This window comes from Podarcis liolepis, assembly GCF_965112155.1.
Source record: "Podarcis liolepis genome assembly, chromosome: 4".
NCBI lineage: Eukaryota > Metazoa > Chordata > Lepidosauria > Squamata > Lacertidae > Podarcis > Podarcis liolepis.
In genome coordinates this window covers 80089296-80106238 of record NC_139558.1, presented here as the reverse complement: position 1 = coordinate 80106238, position 16943 = coordinate 80089296, and the positions used below count along the sequence as shown (strand labels likewise).

The following is a 16943-nucleotide window of genomic DNA, read 5'->3' as shown; positions in this document are numbered from 1 at the left end:
TGCATTATGTCATAAGCTTGCATTGATAAGAACCAACAAGAGCAGCATTCAGAAGCCCATGGGAGAATGTTCAGCTTTCCAGGACACAGTTTCTGACTCTAAGTTACCTTACTTCAGCCATAAAAAGGCAGTAGGAGTCTCAACTGGGCGAACTAGAATTAATCAGCAAATTTGATTCCCATCTATTAAATTTGGACTTAATCAGAACTGTGGATGAATAAAACCCACAGTTCTGATTAAGTCTGAATTAAGCAGCATGCTACTATGGGCATTAAATTAGCATATCAAATTAGGATTATGTAGCTAGAAAGCTGGCATTATCACCAACGATGGCTATTGGAATGGACTACTGTTTTTATCTTTTATAAATCTGAGCCCTGAACAGAAATGCCACAGGCTGACTGCAATTGCATCTCTTAGTGATGGTGGGAGGTGGTGTGTGGGGGGGCAGTCCAAACGGAGCAGGCCCTGATGCCGTTTTGCCTGCCTCCCCACTCTCTCACAGGTGTCCCTCGACCCTATGGGAGAGAGGGGGCAGTTCAAGTGGAGCAGGCCCCAATTTTATCGCTGCTTCCCCCACTCTCCCTGTCACTTCCACAGGGAATATGGTGTCTATTGGCCCTGCGGAGGAGAGGGGGTGGTCCAACTGGAGCAGGGAGGAGAGGGGGCAGTCCAATTGTCCCTACCTATCTCCCTATCTCTCTCCCTCCTTCTCCCTCACATACAGTGTCTGCCTGCCCAGGGGGGAGGGTGGCAGAGGAGACAGTCTGAGTAGAGTTGCCCTTCTTGCTGTCCTTGCCTCCATTTCCTTCCTAGATGACAGATAGGTGGGGCACTATGTATAGGTTTACCTTGGGTCCTCACTCTGCACTTAGCTCTCACCTGTGGCTTAAATCTAGGTTACGATTGCCTAACAGAATGTCTAGGAACCATTTCTTTTAAAAATGAAATTATTATTATTATTATTATTATTATTATTATTATTATTATTATTATCACTTCTGTACCACTTTACATTTAAAAGAAAACATCTCAAGGTGTTCAACAACGCATTAAAACATCCAATAAAACTATCCAGAAAAAAACAAAGTCAAGCTCCCAGGAAAATATTTCAGATCCTTCTCAGGGACATTCTGCTTTCCCTATATTTATTTACTGACTTAATTTATAAAGCTGCCCCAGATTAGAAGTAATCTAGGAAGCCAGTGTGGTGCAGTGGTTAGAGTGTCGGACTAGGACCTGGGGGGTCTGGGTTCAAATCACCAGTCTTGAGGCTCACCAGGTGACCTTGGAGTCAGTCACAGCTTCTTCATTTACCTCACGAGGTTTTTGTAGGGATTAACTGAACTGCGGAGGACTGTGGACTCCTTGGAGAAAAAGGTGGGATATAAATGCAATAAATAAACTCTTCTGCCGAACTGCTTAAGAAAGCTGGAGGGACCACCCAGATGGAGATGTTCATCACCAACGTGGCATCCAGAGATCTCCAGAAGGTCATAACTGGACCGGCACCAGTCGCAAAATATGCCTGGTGCATGGGGATTTCGAACATTCACCTAAGCCCCCTGCCCCTACTCTGACTACAGCCTGAGGGCCCCCCACCCAATCCCCCACAGGCCTTTACCGTTCCAGGACGTGCCCTTCCCACCCACCCCCTTGGCTGTTCAGCAACAGGAAGAGCCTGCCTTGCTGCTGGCATGCAAGTTGATTGAACTGCCCAGCACACAGCGCTCCAGCTGTTCCTCCACAGCCAACACCCGCCGCACACCTTCCTCAAAGGCCACGGCCACATTGGTGTCGTCCTTGGCGCTTGTCTCCAGGTAGGGGTAGTTGCCGTGCTCCGTGCACCAGGCCCGGGCCTCTTCGGGCATCACCTGCCTCTCCAGCTTGTCCACCTTGTTGCCCAGCACCACAAAGGGGAAGCGCTCGGGGTCCTTCACGTTGGCGTAGCAGAGGAACTCCTTCTGCCAGTGGCCCAGGTTGTCGAAGCTCCGCTGGTCATCCACGCTGAAGGTCAGCAGGCAGCAGTCGGCCCCCCGGTAGAAGGGGGTCCGCAGGCTCTTGAAGCGCTCCTGCCCGGCCGTGTCCCAAATCTGGAGGGTCACCAAGCGCCCGTCCACCTCCAGGTCCCGGTTGAGGAACTCCACGCCGATGGTGTGGAAAGCCTGCGAGTCAAACTTGTTGGTGACGTAACGGTTCATGAGAGAGCTCTTCCCAACACCCCCATCGCCCAGGAGGATGACCTTCAGCAGCAGCGACTTCCCACTCATGACGGCAGCGGCAACGTCTAGAGGAAAAAGGTAGACTCCATTAGTGGTGGTGGAATAGTAATAATTTTATTATTTGTACCCCGCCCATCCGGTTGGGTTGCCCCAGCCACTCTGGTTGGCTTACAGCATATATAAAACATAGTAAAATATCAAACATTAAAAACTTCCCTATATAGGACTGCCTTCAGGTGTCTTCTGAAAGTTACATAGTTCTTTATCTCCTTGACAGGGAGAGCACCACTATCAAGAAGGCCTTCTGCCTTGTTTCCTGTAACTTCACTTCTCGCAGTGAGGGAACTGCCAGAAAACCCTCAGAGGAGGACCTTGGTGTCTGGGCTGAACAATGGGAGTGGAGATGCTCTGTCAGGTATAGTGGGCCAAGGCCGTTTAGGGCTTGAAAGATAATCACCAGTGTTTTGAACTGTGCTCAGAAATGAACTGGGAGCCAGTAAATATCCTTTAGGACTGGTGTTATATGCTCCTGGCGGCCATATGACATCAAACATTAAAAACTTCCCTATACCTGCCTTCAGATGTCTTCTAAGTCAAACAGTTGTTGATCTGTTTTACATCTGGCTGGATAGCTATCCGTCATAGATGCTTTAGTTGAGATTCCTGCATTGCAGGGGGTTAGACTAGAGGACCCTTAGTGTCCCAACTCTTAGGTTTCTATGACCTGGGCCCCTAGGAATTGGCTCCTATGCTCAGGGTAGCTAAAGCGTGGCAAACAGCGTGGGTTTCTCTGAACCACACTCCTTCAGTGTAGGCTTGTGATTTGCTGTTTCAGTTTTGGAAACTGGGAAAGGGCAGCTATGCTAGGTGGACATTGGTAGTGTCCAAGTAAGTCAGTTGCCCCCATGTCACAGAATCATAGAACGGTAGAGCTGAAAGGGGCCACAAGGGTCACCTAGCCCAACCCCTTGCACTCCATGAATCTTTTGCCCAACGTGGGGCTTGAACCCACAGCCCTAAGATTAAGAGTCTCATGCTCTACCGGGAACACAGCAGCAAAGGCAGAGAGCTGGTTAACTGCCCACCTGTTCTGTGGAGAGAGGAGTCCTGCCTTCGGGGGAGCCTGGCCGATGCCACATACACAAATCACCAGCATCCCTGAAAGGCAAGGCAGGTCACTCAGCTTGTTGCACATCACACACACACACACACACACACACACACACACACACAGTGTATTCCTATCGCTCCCCACATTGTCTCCACATCGCCTCTAGCTCAGTCACCTCATCTCCAGGTATGGCTAGAAAAGATTCCCTGCCTGAAACCCTAGACGGCTGCCAGTCAGTGCAGACAATAGTTGCTTTGGGGGAATGACAGCTTCCAGCGTAATTATTATTATATTTATTTATATCCCGTCTTTTTCTCTGATTCCAAGCAATGTTAGAAACTCAGATATATAAGCTAACTGCCAAAGGGCACCTTAAACCAAGGTTCATAGAATCACAGAGTTGAAGGGTCATCTAGTCCAAACCCCTGGAATGCAGGAATCATTGCTGGGGGTTGGACTAGACCAGGGGTCAGCAACCTAAGGCCCATAGGCCGGAAGCAGCCTGCAGAGGTCGTTTGACCAGCCTACGAGCCACCCCCGATCCGAGCTGCCCGCTTGCGTACTGCACTAAACTGGCGCAGTGCAGCACAGGGGCTCGCTTCCGCAGCAGTGAAAATCACGTCTGTGCAGGTGGGAAGGAGGAAGGCACCGAAAATCACAGGCGCGCATGCAATCCGGCCCATGGAGGGATCTCCGCGGGACCGATCTGGCCCAGGCAAAATAAACCTTGCTGACCCCTGGACTAGACCATTAGGTTACAGTCGCCTAACAGAATGTCTAGGTACCATTTTTTTTACCATACAATTTATTATTATTATTATTCATTTCATTTCTATAACACTTTACATTTAAAAGAAAACATCTCAAAGTGGTCGACAACACATTAAAACATCCAATCTAGCCACCCAGAATAAAACAAATTCAAGCTTCCAGGAAAATATTTCAGATCCTTCTCTAAGGACATTCTGCTTTCCCCATATTTACCGTATTTTTTGCTCTATAGGGCGCACCGGCCCATAGGGTGCACTTTTTGGGGGGGGGAGGGAAATAAAGGGGGGGAAATATTTCCCCCCCGAGCCCCAAAGAGCAAAGCCATGACAGCGAGCGGGATGGATCCCGCTTGCTGTCTTGGCTTCGTTTTTAGCCTCGGGGCTGGGGGTCTGGGAGCGAAGGAGAGGTTGCGCTCAACCTCGCCATCACTCCCGGAGCTTGCGGGGCTGGTGGCGGGGGAAGCCTGAGCTTCCCCTGACCCCAGCCCCCAGAACAGGTCCAGGAGCGATGGCGAGGTTGCACTCAACCTCGCCATCGCTCCCGGAGCTTGCTGCTATCCGAAGCCCGGGGAGCGCGGCGCTGTAGCCCACTGCGCACCCCGGGCTTAGGGCAGCTATCCGCAAGCCTGCAGCACCTGGCGGGAACTCCCGCCCTAAGGCCGGGGTGTGCAGTGCCACGCTCCCCAGACTTTGGGCTGCAAACACCTATCCGGAAGCCTAAGGCGCCCGGCGGGAACTCCCGCCAGGCGCCACAGGCTTGCAGATAGCTGCCCTAAGCCCGGGGTGCACAGTGCCGCGCTCCCCGGGCTTCAGGCAGCTATCTGCAAGCCTTCGGAGCCCGCGGGAGTTCCCGCCGGGCTCCGCAGGCTTGCGGATAGCTTCCTGAAGCCTGGAGAGGTAGAGGGGCCCCATAGGACACACACACATTTTCCCTTCATTTTTGGAGGGGGAAATGTGCGTCCTATAGGGTGAAAAATACGGTATTTACCCACTTAATTTATAAAGCTGCCCCAGAGCAAAAGAACTCTAGGAAGCCAGTGTGGTGTAGTGGCTAGAGTATCAGACTGAGACCTGGGGAGGTCTGGGTTCAAATCCCCAGGTCTCACTGGGTGACCCTTGAGTCAAACCACTTCACCTACCTAACAGGTTTGTTGTAGGGATTAGCTGAGGAGTGGGGTGAACCGTGGACTCCTTGGAGAAAAAGGTGGGATATAAATGTAACACATAGTGCCCATGCTGCTAACACAGTGGTTTGACTTTACCCCTGGAGGTGCACTCCACTGTCTAGACCCCAAAGAAGGTTCAACGGTCTATCATCCCCTCCTCACCCCGCTGCTCAAAAATGTTAATTCCCTTTGTCAGATCATTTTCATAGTTTCAAAATCCTGTGAAGCAAACAAAAACTGTACAAAACCACCCCAAAGTCACAGCACTGTAATACCTTTATTAGAACAACACAAAATATCACAAACTTGAAGGGCAGGAAAAGTTTGTGTCTTAAGCTTGTTATACATGTCCAGCGTCTTCAAACACCCCACCGCTATGCAGTTTGCTCAACAGCTAACCTGATGAAAAGTTATGAAGAACTTGAAATATGGCTTTGTGACATTTTGACTTGCCCTAACCAAGGTATGGCTGGTCAAGGTATGACCACACTACCTACAGCTTTTGGATTCTTTCCTTCTGGAAGTTACTCTGCAATGACTTTAATGTGGACTAGAGAAAGATACTTGTCTGTAGAACTATTCTTAAGCAATTACTGGGGGGGGGGATGTGTGACTGCAACCTTTGTACAGCCTTCAGGGGTAAGTAATCAATCATGAAGTCTAGAGAGGTTAAAGAGGCATGAATAATTATTGTTCTGCCTTTGATCCTTACTATAGATTCAGTCTTATCAGCTCGTAACCTGCATCACTTCCGGAAAGTCTGTGTACAATAATGGATGCAGAAGCACCCCAAACTGCAAACCTACATAACTAAGGAGCCTGAATGCTATATTATTGGTGAACTCAATAAATGGGTATTACCACAAACTTCTATTCCAGTATTGTCTGGATTGACACCAGGTTTTCCAGATCCTGTCCCTGATACAGACAACTAAGAAAGAGAGAGGTGAACCGCTGAATGCAGTGGAACATTACTGGGAAGGTTCTCAAGAGATGACAACAGTTTCTCATCATTACTTCCACGAGTTACCTACCAGAAAATAGCAAGCCACTGAAAATACACACCTGGAACATTTGTCAAGTTCTGCACTTTCACCAATGCCTTGTTATAAATTCAATTATTGGTCATTGATAAAATGCAGAGCCATGTAACAATATCATAAAACAGTCTGGAAACTGTATTGTTACATACTAAGAAGTCAAGTGCCGTTTAGGTTCACTAGTTGTTGTTGGCATCTGTCTTGTCTCTTTGAAAAATATCCCAAACCACAAAAGAAGTAAAGACTGGCTTGGTAGTAGGGATTAATCTAAGAATTGTCAAAGCCTCCATTCAGCAAGCCTGTCATTCAGCTGCTTACGGATATGTTAGGAACTCAAGCAAACCAGTTTCTTCTTACCATTTCCACATCCTCAACTGACACTTTAAAAATTCCGCGAAACCTGAAAGCCAATGAGCATACAGCCTGGTTGGACCATTTAGGAGGGAGCAAATGCTTAATTTGCTCACTGCCAAATTTATAGCCCCCAGAATAATGAAAGTTTGACGCTGGAAATAATAATATGTACCTGAACTTGACCAAAGGGTGTTTTGCTGTCTATTTCCTAGTAAAAACTGTTATGTACAAATGCCTTGAATTTTGCAACTCTTCACTATGACATGCACAACTCCAAATGGCATAACGAGTGATTATTGGCAAAATTGTTCCTCACATATATAGATAAGGAGAAGAAACTAAAAAGTCCAAGAATCCTTTTTGCTGTGCTAATCAATATTAAAGCTGATTATACTATGTTTATAGTATGTTGGGTAAGCAATGTCAAGCCTTGGTTTAATTATTCAGCAATATTTGTTTGTAATGCAACATCTTTCTTTAGTGTTGTGGTTAGACTTGGGCCTGCGAGACTTGGGTTCAAATCACTCAGCTCCGAAGCTCAACTTGTGCTATTCACCTTCACTCTGCCTAACCTACATTACATGGTTGTTTTGAGGAGAGAATGGGGAGAGAACCATGTGTGTCAGGTTGAGAAAGATAGAAATGTATTGTAGTTGTTTTTTTAAGTGAAACTTGCTATGCACATTCAAACCTATATTTCAAGTTCTGAAACAGAATAAATACACCTGCTCAGAGGAAACTTATGTTAAATACCTTCTTGCCAATAAAGATCAAGCCTATTGTGAAATTCTGTTTTATAGCAACGAGGAGAAGACAGGCTGTGGCGACAGTGATGGTCGGAGAATCAGTACCAATTTTAATCTCTGGACTACAGATTTTAGCTGAAGTATTATTTTTAATGAAAATAAATTTATAGGGATTTTTAAATTACATCCGCTTTTTCATGCAGATGTGACATATGTTGTTGTTGTTAACTTTGCTGTCTGGTCTTTGTTAGAAGAAAAATATTTAAAATAAACTGTATTTAGTCAATGATAGTTTCACTTACAAAAGAAGCCTGTGTGGTAGATAATTTGATTCAATTTTATTATTCCAATGTGTAGTCTCTTGAATCATACTGTTTACTAGTTATAGTTTGCACACATTGAGATCATACACATGAAACAATCACCTTCAGAATACAATATTACTTTCTTAAATAGAGGCATACTTTATTACCTGTCCTCCTCTGCTTTTTCTTTGATATGGCCTTTGTGTGATCAAGATGGAAAAAGCATGTTGTCAATACTTACCACACAGCCATCACTGTCTATCAAAAGATTTTTGCCATTCCTATGCTAGAAATGCTTACAAGGAAACAAGAGAGTCTCCAATTAATTATGTTTATTAATAAAACATGTATGTACTTCACTTTTTAGCTGTTGTTTTTTAACCACACAAGACATCCATATAGGCAGTTTGTATACTAGGACTACTGAGGCAGACAGTAATAAATCTTCTGGTTGGAATACTTCCAGTTCAACAAAACGTGTTAGTGAACTACATTGGGTCTGCAACAGAATGTTGCACTATTGAGTGCTTTTGTTCAATATTTCAGTACATTCCATCACTCTGTTTTGTTTTCTGTGTGTCCTCCACCCATCATAGTGTTCTGCTGCCACTGAGCACGCTCAGTTCTTATTGAACTCTTTATAGAGGGGGGCACCCATTTAAAGGTAAAAGGACCCCTGACCATTAGGTCCAGTCGTGACCGACTCTGGGGTTGCGGCGCTCATTTCGCTTTATTGGCCGAGGGAGCCGGCGTCCAGCTTCCGGGTCATGTGGTCAGAATGACTAAGCCGCTTCTGGCGAACCAGAGAAGCGCACGGAAATGCCTTTTACCTTCCCACTTGGAGCGGTACCTATTTATTTACTTGCACTTTGACGTGCTTTCGAACTGCTTGGTTGGCAGGAGCAGGGACCGAGTGATGGGAGCTCACCCCGTCACGGGGATTCAAACCGCTGACCTTCTGATTGGCAAGTCCTAGGCTCTGTGGTTTAACCTACAGTGCCACCTGCATCCCATTTACTCCCCCTCTTAATGTTTTTTGTTTTCTGCTTCTGCAACCTCAGGGTTTTCCCACAAACATGCTAGTAACTCTTCATTGTACTTGGATTTTATTGTTTCGGCTATGTAAGGACCAGCACTCAGAACCAAGATGACTACTGCCAAGAAAATGGCTTTCCCACTTCAGCCTGTGTAAAAGCTGGTCTCTGCAAGAGTTTCCCCCCATTAACTGGATTTGTTTCATCAAGTTGGAGCGCCTATGCTAGCTTGTGCTACTGTGCTTCAAGGCCAAAGCCGTAACAGGCTAACCGGGAAGTGATTTCAGCTGTGAGAAGTCTGTGAGAATGCACACATACCAGAGCCAGACGTTTCTAGCTACCAAGCCTTTTGACTGGGGATCCATTGTAGCTGTTATGCTTTGTACTACTGCTATTTTTACTTCATTTTTACCCTATCCCTTTTAAATAAACACCTCATTTAAAACTGGTGTCTGTCTCCTTAGGTAAAGCCTTGGTACTGTATCTGGCCCTAACCTCTTGGTTATATGATACTGAGTAAGCTGGTAACCTAAGGCTTAGGAAGCAGAATCTGGTTTTTAACTTTTGCTTCTCTGGAATATTAGAGGTGTCTGGTAAGCTATGGGAGTCTCCTGGCCCAGGTTGGTTGGGCTTATGGAGTGGTGGCAATGTACTACCTGGCAGGGTTGGCTTTAGACACCATTTGTACCAATAAGAGCCGATTCCTGGGATTTGGGGGACTAGGTTTTGACAACTATTAGTATATAATGTAATACTTCTGTTCAGGGTTCCAGCCACTCCATTCCATTTCCCTCCCTCTGGCTTCCCATTCCCTCAGCCTCAAAAGTTCAGTCAGCAGTCTGTGCCCACTGAGCACACACAGTTCTCAGTGGATTGTTTTGGGCAGCTCTCACTTCCATCCCTGGCAATATTTATAAATAGCTTCTCAGTGTGAAACATGAAATGACCTATCTAGACATTGTGTGGGTTCCTTCTACTCCTCCCATATTGTGCATTTCTTCCTTGCACTGTTGTATTCTGGTGATGCTTGCAGGCTTCTGGTTGGCCACTATGAGAAAAGGATGCTGGAGTAGGCAGGCTACTGGCCTCACCCAGCAGGGCTATTAGGTTCCTTCATCCTTCTTTTCCAGGCACTTCATTCCACCCCCAACTGTCAGGCCCCCCCCCCCCAACGATCAGTCTGTTACCTCCGAGGATGTGGACAGGCTGCTTGGACAAGTGAAACCGGCCACCTGTCTCCTTGATCCTTGCCCATCCTGGCTGATAAAAGCGAGCCGGGAAGGGCTGGGCGATGGCCTTATCGGTAGTGGCGCCCGCCCTGTGGAACACCCTCCCATCAGATGTCAAAGAGATAAACAATTACCTGACATTCAGAAGACATCTTAAGGCAGCCCTGTTCAGGGAAGTTTTTAATATGTAACACTGTACTGTTTTTAACACTTGATTGGGAGCCGCCCAGAGTGGCTGGGGAAACTCAGCCAGATGGGCGGGGTATAAATAATAAATTATTATTGTTATTATTATCAGTCAGCATTTCATGGGTACTAGGCATGCTCAGCCTTCAATGAGCTATTATTGGAATATTCTCCCCACCGTAGGATTTTCCTCCCCACATATTTTCTGTACTTCTGCAAACTGTAAGGTTATCCCATGTCTGCTTATAACACCCTCTTGTGCAGAGGTGGTGTGGTTCTGGTTGGTTTAGATTCATTTAGATTTCCTGCTGACAGATCAGCAGATATGGTGGTATAGAATCCAGGCAATGGGTAATGTATATTTTTTTACACTGGTATGCCCTCCACCTCGTTGGTCTTTATTTATTTCCCACCTTTTTCTCTAAGGAGCCTAAGGTAGTGGACATGGTTCTCCTGCTCCCAATGTAATCCCCACAACAAATCTGTGAGGTACGTTAGGCTGAGACTGAGTCACTGAGTGGCCAAAAGTCACCTGGTGAACTTCACGGCCAAGTGGGGATTTGAACCCTAGTCTCCTAGTCCACCACTCTAACCGCTCAACCACACTGACTCTCTGTTACAAAGATGCGCACACACCCATCATCTCTGGCAGGTATCCTCAAAAGAGTCCCTCAAAAGTATCATATCCTTTCCTCAAGAAAAATCTGCCTATACAGATATTTCAGAGTAGCTGGAAGTGTTGATATGGAAAAGTGGGGACCTGGAATCTAAAAATCAACTACTGCCAAGTAGTAACATATAACAGGAATCAATTTACATATTACCATGCATGCACCTGAGTGGGCAAACATCATGCTAGAATGGTCCCCTTTTCTCTGATAGGCACTAAGTGCCCACAACTGCACAATAGGAACTGCTTTCCCCTCACTTCATCTCCACACCAGGGGAAGCTGGTTGTATTCAAACTAGAATGCACTCAAGAAAAAGGAGCCACCTTAAGGTACAGTGTTGAGGTCATGTAAAAGTAAGGGTCAGATCTTTGTATACAGTAAATGCATTCATGCACATATACAGATCCTTCATCAACAGCTTGACTGGTTTTAGGTATGGGCCACATGAAGACAGTCTGGTGGAGAATCGGGAAAGGCAATAACATTTGCAGACCATGACATAGAAACAAAGTCACAACAAGGTGTAACTCCATTGGTATATCTATTAAGATAAACATCTATCCCTGAAATGTTACAGCTATGTACATCCTTAAAATAAAACCCCTGGCCAATTTGCACCCATTCATTACTACTAATGAGCTTATGAAATGGAAAAATGTTCTGCCCCATATCACTGGGAAAGAGATTTGTCTACTTTTTAAAACACGATACCAGAATCTTTGATACATTTTACACCACAAAACTTACAATCTCTCTTTGTGGAAGAACTCTTATAAATGACTTAACCTCCAACCTTCTAATGAGAATTATTTCCTGGGTGAGACTTTAAGTGGTTTGCATCTGCTTAGGTCTGTGGTTAATCTGGAAACAAAGGAATTCACAGTTAAACCATGTGTCTCAAGTTAGCTAGCATTTATATGGAATTACATAAATGTGCACATAAAAATGATATAAAAACAATAAGTCTTGTAACACCTTAAAGACTGAGGCTGCATTCACATAGTTTATTCTATTTTCATGCCTTTTCCCTTTTAAGTTCCACATTACATGTGAGCTTTCACATGACATAAAAGTCACTTCTGGAACTATAGTGGAATATAGGTCAAGATTTGTGCTCATTTCCACATTATTTGCTTCCAGAAAAAAATCTGTTTGCAAATAATATGGAAATAAGTGCTAAACCTGCACAATTTTCCACTACAGTCCTGGAACCATCTTTCACATGGTGTGAAAGCTCAGATATACAGTAATGTGGAAATTAACAGCTACAGAAAACTAGTGAAAATGGAACAAACTTATGTGAATGCAGCCAAAATTTATTATTACAGGGAAAGTGTTTGTGGACTAACTTATTCTCCATCTTCAAGGTGCCACGGGAGTTCTTGCTGTGCTTGCTGCTACAGACCAGACTGACCATCCTTCTATAAAGTACAAGTTAGATATAATAACCAGCAAACAGCATACGGTTTGGGGGTTGAATCACCTCCACTCTGTACTAGCCCTATTGAGACCTCTAAGAACATGAGAACAGTCTGCTGGTTCAGGCGGATGGTCCATCTAGTCCAGCCTCCTGTTCTCATTGTGGCCCAACTAGAAGCCTGTGGGAAACCAGCAAGCAGGGTTCAAGCACAGTAGCCCTCTCCCCTCCTGCGATTTCCAGCAACTGTTATTCAGAAGCACTGCCATGAAGGCAGAGCTAATAGCCATCCATAGCTCACTCTCTCTCCTCCATAAATCTGTCTCATCTTGCCATCTAGGTTGTTGGCCATCCCTGCCTCCTGTGGGAGAGAATTCCATAGTTTAACCCTGAGCTTTTGCACGAAGAAGTGCTTCCTTTTATCCGTCCTGAATCTCCCGACGCTCAGCTTCACCGGCTGCCCGCGGTGCCACGAGGGAAGCAAACGTTTCTCTCTCCCCTTTCCCGACGCCTTCGCACCCTTTCCCCACCGTGCTGCCTCCTTGCTCCTTTCCTCTTAAACAGCTAAATCCTGGGCGCGGCTGCCTCAGTTAAGCGGAACTTTGTCCCGCTTCTTCCCCGCATGTCTCCCTGGCAAGCTGCTGTCGCGGCAAGGGCGGGAACCGTTCCCGCCATGAGGAGAAATAAGGAAAGGTCGACTTTCCTCCTTTCACCTCCTCAGCGCTTCTCCACAACCAGAGACACAACGAGCCTCTTGACAGGCTCCTTCTCGAAGCAAAAGAGGCCCTCTTCCACGCGCGAGCCGAGAGGGAAGAGAAGGAGGCTCCCGACACCGCCCCCTCGGCTGCCATTTTCCCCACACGGGCCCGGCAGGCCCCGCCTCAGTGCGGTTGTGCGGCGAGGGAAAAGGAGGAGCGACGCGAAGCCGCTTCGAGAGGACGGCGCCGGAAGCTGCACTACAAGGCCTCAGCCGGCCTGAAGAACGCACGAGCGGCGTCGCCGTCGCCTGAGGAGCCGGCCGCCGCGGCTCTCCCCCTGGCGCCTGTCCCGCCTTCCTTTCCCGCTGGGGGCCCTGCGGTGAGTAACGGCTTCACGGGGCTCCCCTGCTCGGGCGGGGAAGGGGAGCCGCCGGCCCCTGCTCCTCCACCTCCTACTCCTCGTGGCAACCCGGGTTGCGAGCACCCCGACGTTGCTGTTCGCTTGCGTTACCTTTCGCTTACACGGGTGTCTAGGCCGCTTCTCACGTGACGACGGTGCGCTCGGCTCGTCCCCCCTGAGCCATCCGCGCGGCGGGGAGGGTCGCTTTCGCGTCTGGCTTGCTTGCTTGCCCGCACGTGGGGAAGCTTCTCCAGCTGCCTTGTTTTGTGTGGGGAGTGGCTTCGCACGTGACGGCGGTTCGCTTTTTCCCGTATGCGCAGCTCCTTCCATGTTGGGTGCTTAGACGCACTTGAACGTGGAAGTAAATCCCGGTCCTTGAGGGTATGTTCCCACGGAACGACGAGTGACCCCGGGTCTAAGGTTGATGATGGCAGCCTAAGATCTTGAGAGGGATCTTGAAACCATATTGCTGGGATTTAGCCCTGTTGGGTTCCAGAAGCCTCAGACATGCACAGAAAGCGGAATTTTAGCAGGACCTGCTTTTCCTCCTGGCACGCTAGTAAGGTTGTTTAAACACAAACACACACATCACCCCCTACAAGTGGTGAAATAATTCTTTTCATGAAACTTTTTAAGGGATGTGTGTGCCATCTCAGGAGCTAGACGTAACAACTTCCATTATTTATTTAAGGTTTTTTCCCCAAACTCTTAAGCACTACAGTGGAAAAGCAGCCTAAACATTCTCTGTTATAATGGTATAATTTAACAAAAATTAGCTATCTTATTAATGTGCTTTACCATCCAATTGTACTTGCAGCCAGGGTTGTTAAAGAATGAAAATCAGGTGCCTTTTGCCATATTATCTATGCAAGTCATCATACAAAGGTGATACTGGCATTCTGTTTAATTGCTGACTGGGAATACTGAACCAGATGGTGAAAGCAAGGCACTTTACCAAGGAATCCAGGCATGTGGTACTGGGAGCACTCACACAAACTGTCTTCTATGCTGAAAACATGTGCAAGGGAATCACGAGCTAGTCCTGCCTTCTGCTGACTACATGTGCATCAGTCCCACATTTGGCCAGGTGAAACATGTTCCTGATTGGCTCAGGATTCCCGCTCAGTCTAATGCATGCTTGTACACACAGAGTCCCATCCCACAGCCAGCATGTGTCAGCAGTTGGAATGGTGCATAGGGTTAGTAAGTAGCCTTTATTTTTAACGTGCTGAGTTTGACTTCCATTAGGTTCCAGTTCATAGCGATTGGGCTGTTATTTGTTGTACCGACAGATATTATGACTGCTGCTCTGTATTTCTGGACAGCATGCACTTTTCAAGTGTTAGTTACCAGCATTCATTTGGAACTGTAAAGACCTAAAAGAAATATTATAGCATTTAGTGCATTTCATAGCTGCTGGTGCCTTTTAAAATTATTGCTATATTTTATATTCTGTTGTTGTTTCCAACGTTAACAGTTGTATATACAAAGCATTAATTTGTACTTTTGTACAACAACATTATATATAGTTATAAACCTAGCCTTCTCAGTCTTACTAACCTTAACTAAAATATATCCTCCAAATTTGAAACTTTAGAACAATTCTTTTATGTATGGAAAAGCATATCTCTTATTCTGCATTCCTGTAACTTTAACCAGTTTCAGTTTTGGATATATGCAAAGTTGCCTTTTTCCTTTTTAAATGTTTAAAAGCTGCCTTTCTGGACCAAGTCCACCCATGGTACCTAGTGGGTTAGAATTCTACGCAGACTGTTTAAAAACAACATCATTATAGTATTAAGGTACATACATTGTAGCTCAGTTCTTAAGCCAATGAACATGCCACAGCAGAGTGCTCGTATCAATATTCAATATTATTAATACTATACTAATTGGTATTTCTACTGCTTATTTCTGTTAATCAACATAGGCCAAAGCAATATTGGTCTTCTACTGAAACATAATTGCAAGGTCATGGTTTTTTAATTCCAATTTGGCATTGACCACTTCAGTCTTAATATAGATTTGTTTGTTCAACCATAGTTGATTGGATAGTTTGGCACCTTCTTTACTGAATGCATGTAAAATCCTTGTGGCCAGAACAGTTCAAGTGTCTTTAGCAGGCCAAGCCCAGCAGCAATAGTGGCATGATTTGATTTGCTTATGACAAATATAGATGTATGGAAATGCTGACAGGTTTGGTTTACTTGTTCAGTTTGCAGTACTCATTACTACTTTTTCATTACTTTCTTACTAATTTGCAGTGATCCACAGTGCACTTTCTTACACAATTTGTCTGCAGTCTTTTGCCTAACATGTTTTGTATCTTAGTCAGTTGACCACACACATGAAGTAAGAGCACCTATCTTTGTGCTATTGATGGTAGTTCATTTGTACCTATAACTATTTCAATGGCTTTCTCCAAAATCTCTGAATATCTGTGTTCAGATTCCTACATTATAAAGAAACATCTATAAACCTCAGATTCCCATTTCTCCATAATGTTAAGGAAGCATAAGGAGCAGTTCACCTCATTTCAGTATTCTGCTGCAAAATAGGCAGGGCAACATTGCTTATAAAAGGGGTGCCTAAACTTTTTTCAGAGGGGCCAAATTTGGTGAAGTTTTTTGAGTTGTTGAGCTATTCTCACTGAGTTTCTGGAGTGGGGGTCTGGTTGCAAGATTAGTATCGTTTGACCATGAGATTTCCAGCAACCTCCTGGTTTTATATAAACTAAAAAGAAAATTGCAGGTGATTTCTTAAAGCTAGAAGAGGTGAGGTGAAAGAACAAAAACTGTGTTAATATTTGTGTATGATGCAAATGAATACATTTTCCAATGGGCAGGATACCTGTATTGCTGCCAGTGCCTGACACATCATTTCGCAATCACTCATGCAAATTGTGATTGAAACCATGTGGATGAATCCATCAACTGTTGAGTCCATAACTACTTGAATTACTAATATGGTAATCTTGTCTGATCAAAGGTATTAACTGCATCTTCACAAAAGAAATGGGCTCTCTTTGCCCACTAAAGTTTATTATGTAGTGTGTTTGTTAGTCTTTAAGGTGCTACAAGTTTTCTTTTTTGCAAATCAACATTTCTGTCAGGTATTGACATGGGTGTGCATTATTTGTTTGTGTCTCACCTAGTTTAGTCTACTAGTTAAGTTTGTGCTGCTTTAAGTGTCTTGGAGGATAGAATTCAATATCAGTTAAATAAATGAATTACAATATTAAAAGCAATAAAGTTTCTTAATTGCCATTTAATGTTACTGATCCTGAACATAAACATGGACTCTTGCTACAGAGATAGAATATATTTATTACTATTATGTATTAAATGTGTTAGTCACTTTATATTGCCCAGGGCAACCCAAAGCAACTTACAACCAAACATACAATAAACCACACATAGGTACATTAAAACCAAGGGGAAAGAGGAATACCGTATTTTTTGCACCATAACACTCACTTTTTTCCTCCTAAAAAGTAAGGGGAAATGTCTGTGCGTGTTATGGAGGGAATGCCTACGGGTGGCATGCCTACGGGTTTTCCTCCTCTAAAAACTACGTGCATGTTATGGTCGGGTG

At 45.2% G+C, this 16943-nt stretch overlaps 2 protein-coding genes across 10 annotated transcripts in view; one reads left to right on the top strand and one right to left on the bottom strand.

Moving 5' to 3' along the window:
- Window positions 1-1632: 1632 nt before the first annotated feature.
- Window positions 1633-16797, bottom strand: LOC310705855 (ras-related protein Rab-9B-like). 8 transcript variants are annotated; one of them, XM_083500704.1, is made up of 4 exons: window positions 11582-11700; window positions 6131-6200; window positions 3308-3380; window positions 1633-2287 (listed from the first exon to the last, which is right to left on the bottom strand). In XM_083500704.1, the coding sequence occupies exon 4, from the start codon at window positions 2268-2270 to the stop codon at window positions 1665-1667; it is 606 nt and encodes a 201-aa protein (XP_083356830.1). In that variant the 5' UTR covers window positions 2271-2287; window positions 3308-3380; window positions 6131-6200; window positions 11582-11700; the 3' UTR covers window positions 1633-1664. The 8 variants fall into 8 exon arrangements, with proteins under 8 accessions (XP_083356830.1, XP_083356831.1, XP_083356832.1 ...); XM_083500705.1 differs by lacking the exons at window positions 6131-6200; window positions 11582-11700 and adding an exon at window positions 13461-16797; XM_083500706.1 differs by lacking the exons at window positions 6131-6200; window positions 11582-11700 and adding an exon at window positions 13472-16797.
- USPL1 (ubiquitin specific peptidase like 1) overlaps window positions 13085-16943 on the top strand; it is an 18738-nt gene continuing 14879 nt past the window's right edge. Inside the window, exon 1 of one of the 2 annotated variants that reach the window (XM_083500702.1) lies at window positions 13085-13328. The gene's annotated coding sequence lies outside the window, so the exon portion shown is untranslated. The remainder of the gene's footprint in view (window positions 13329-16943) is intronic. The other variant, XM_083500701.1, reaches the window with a different exon arrangement.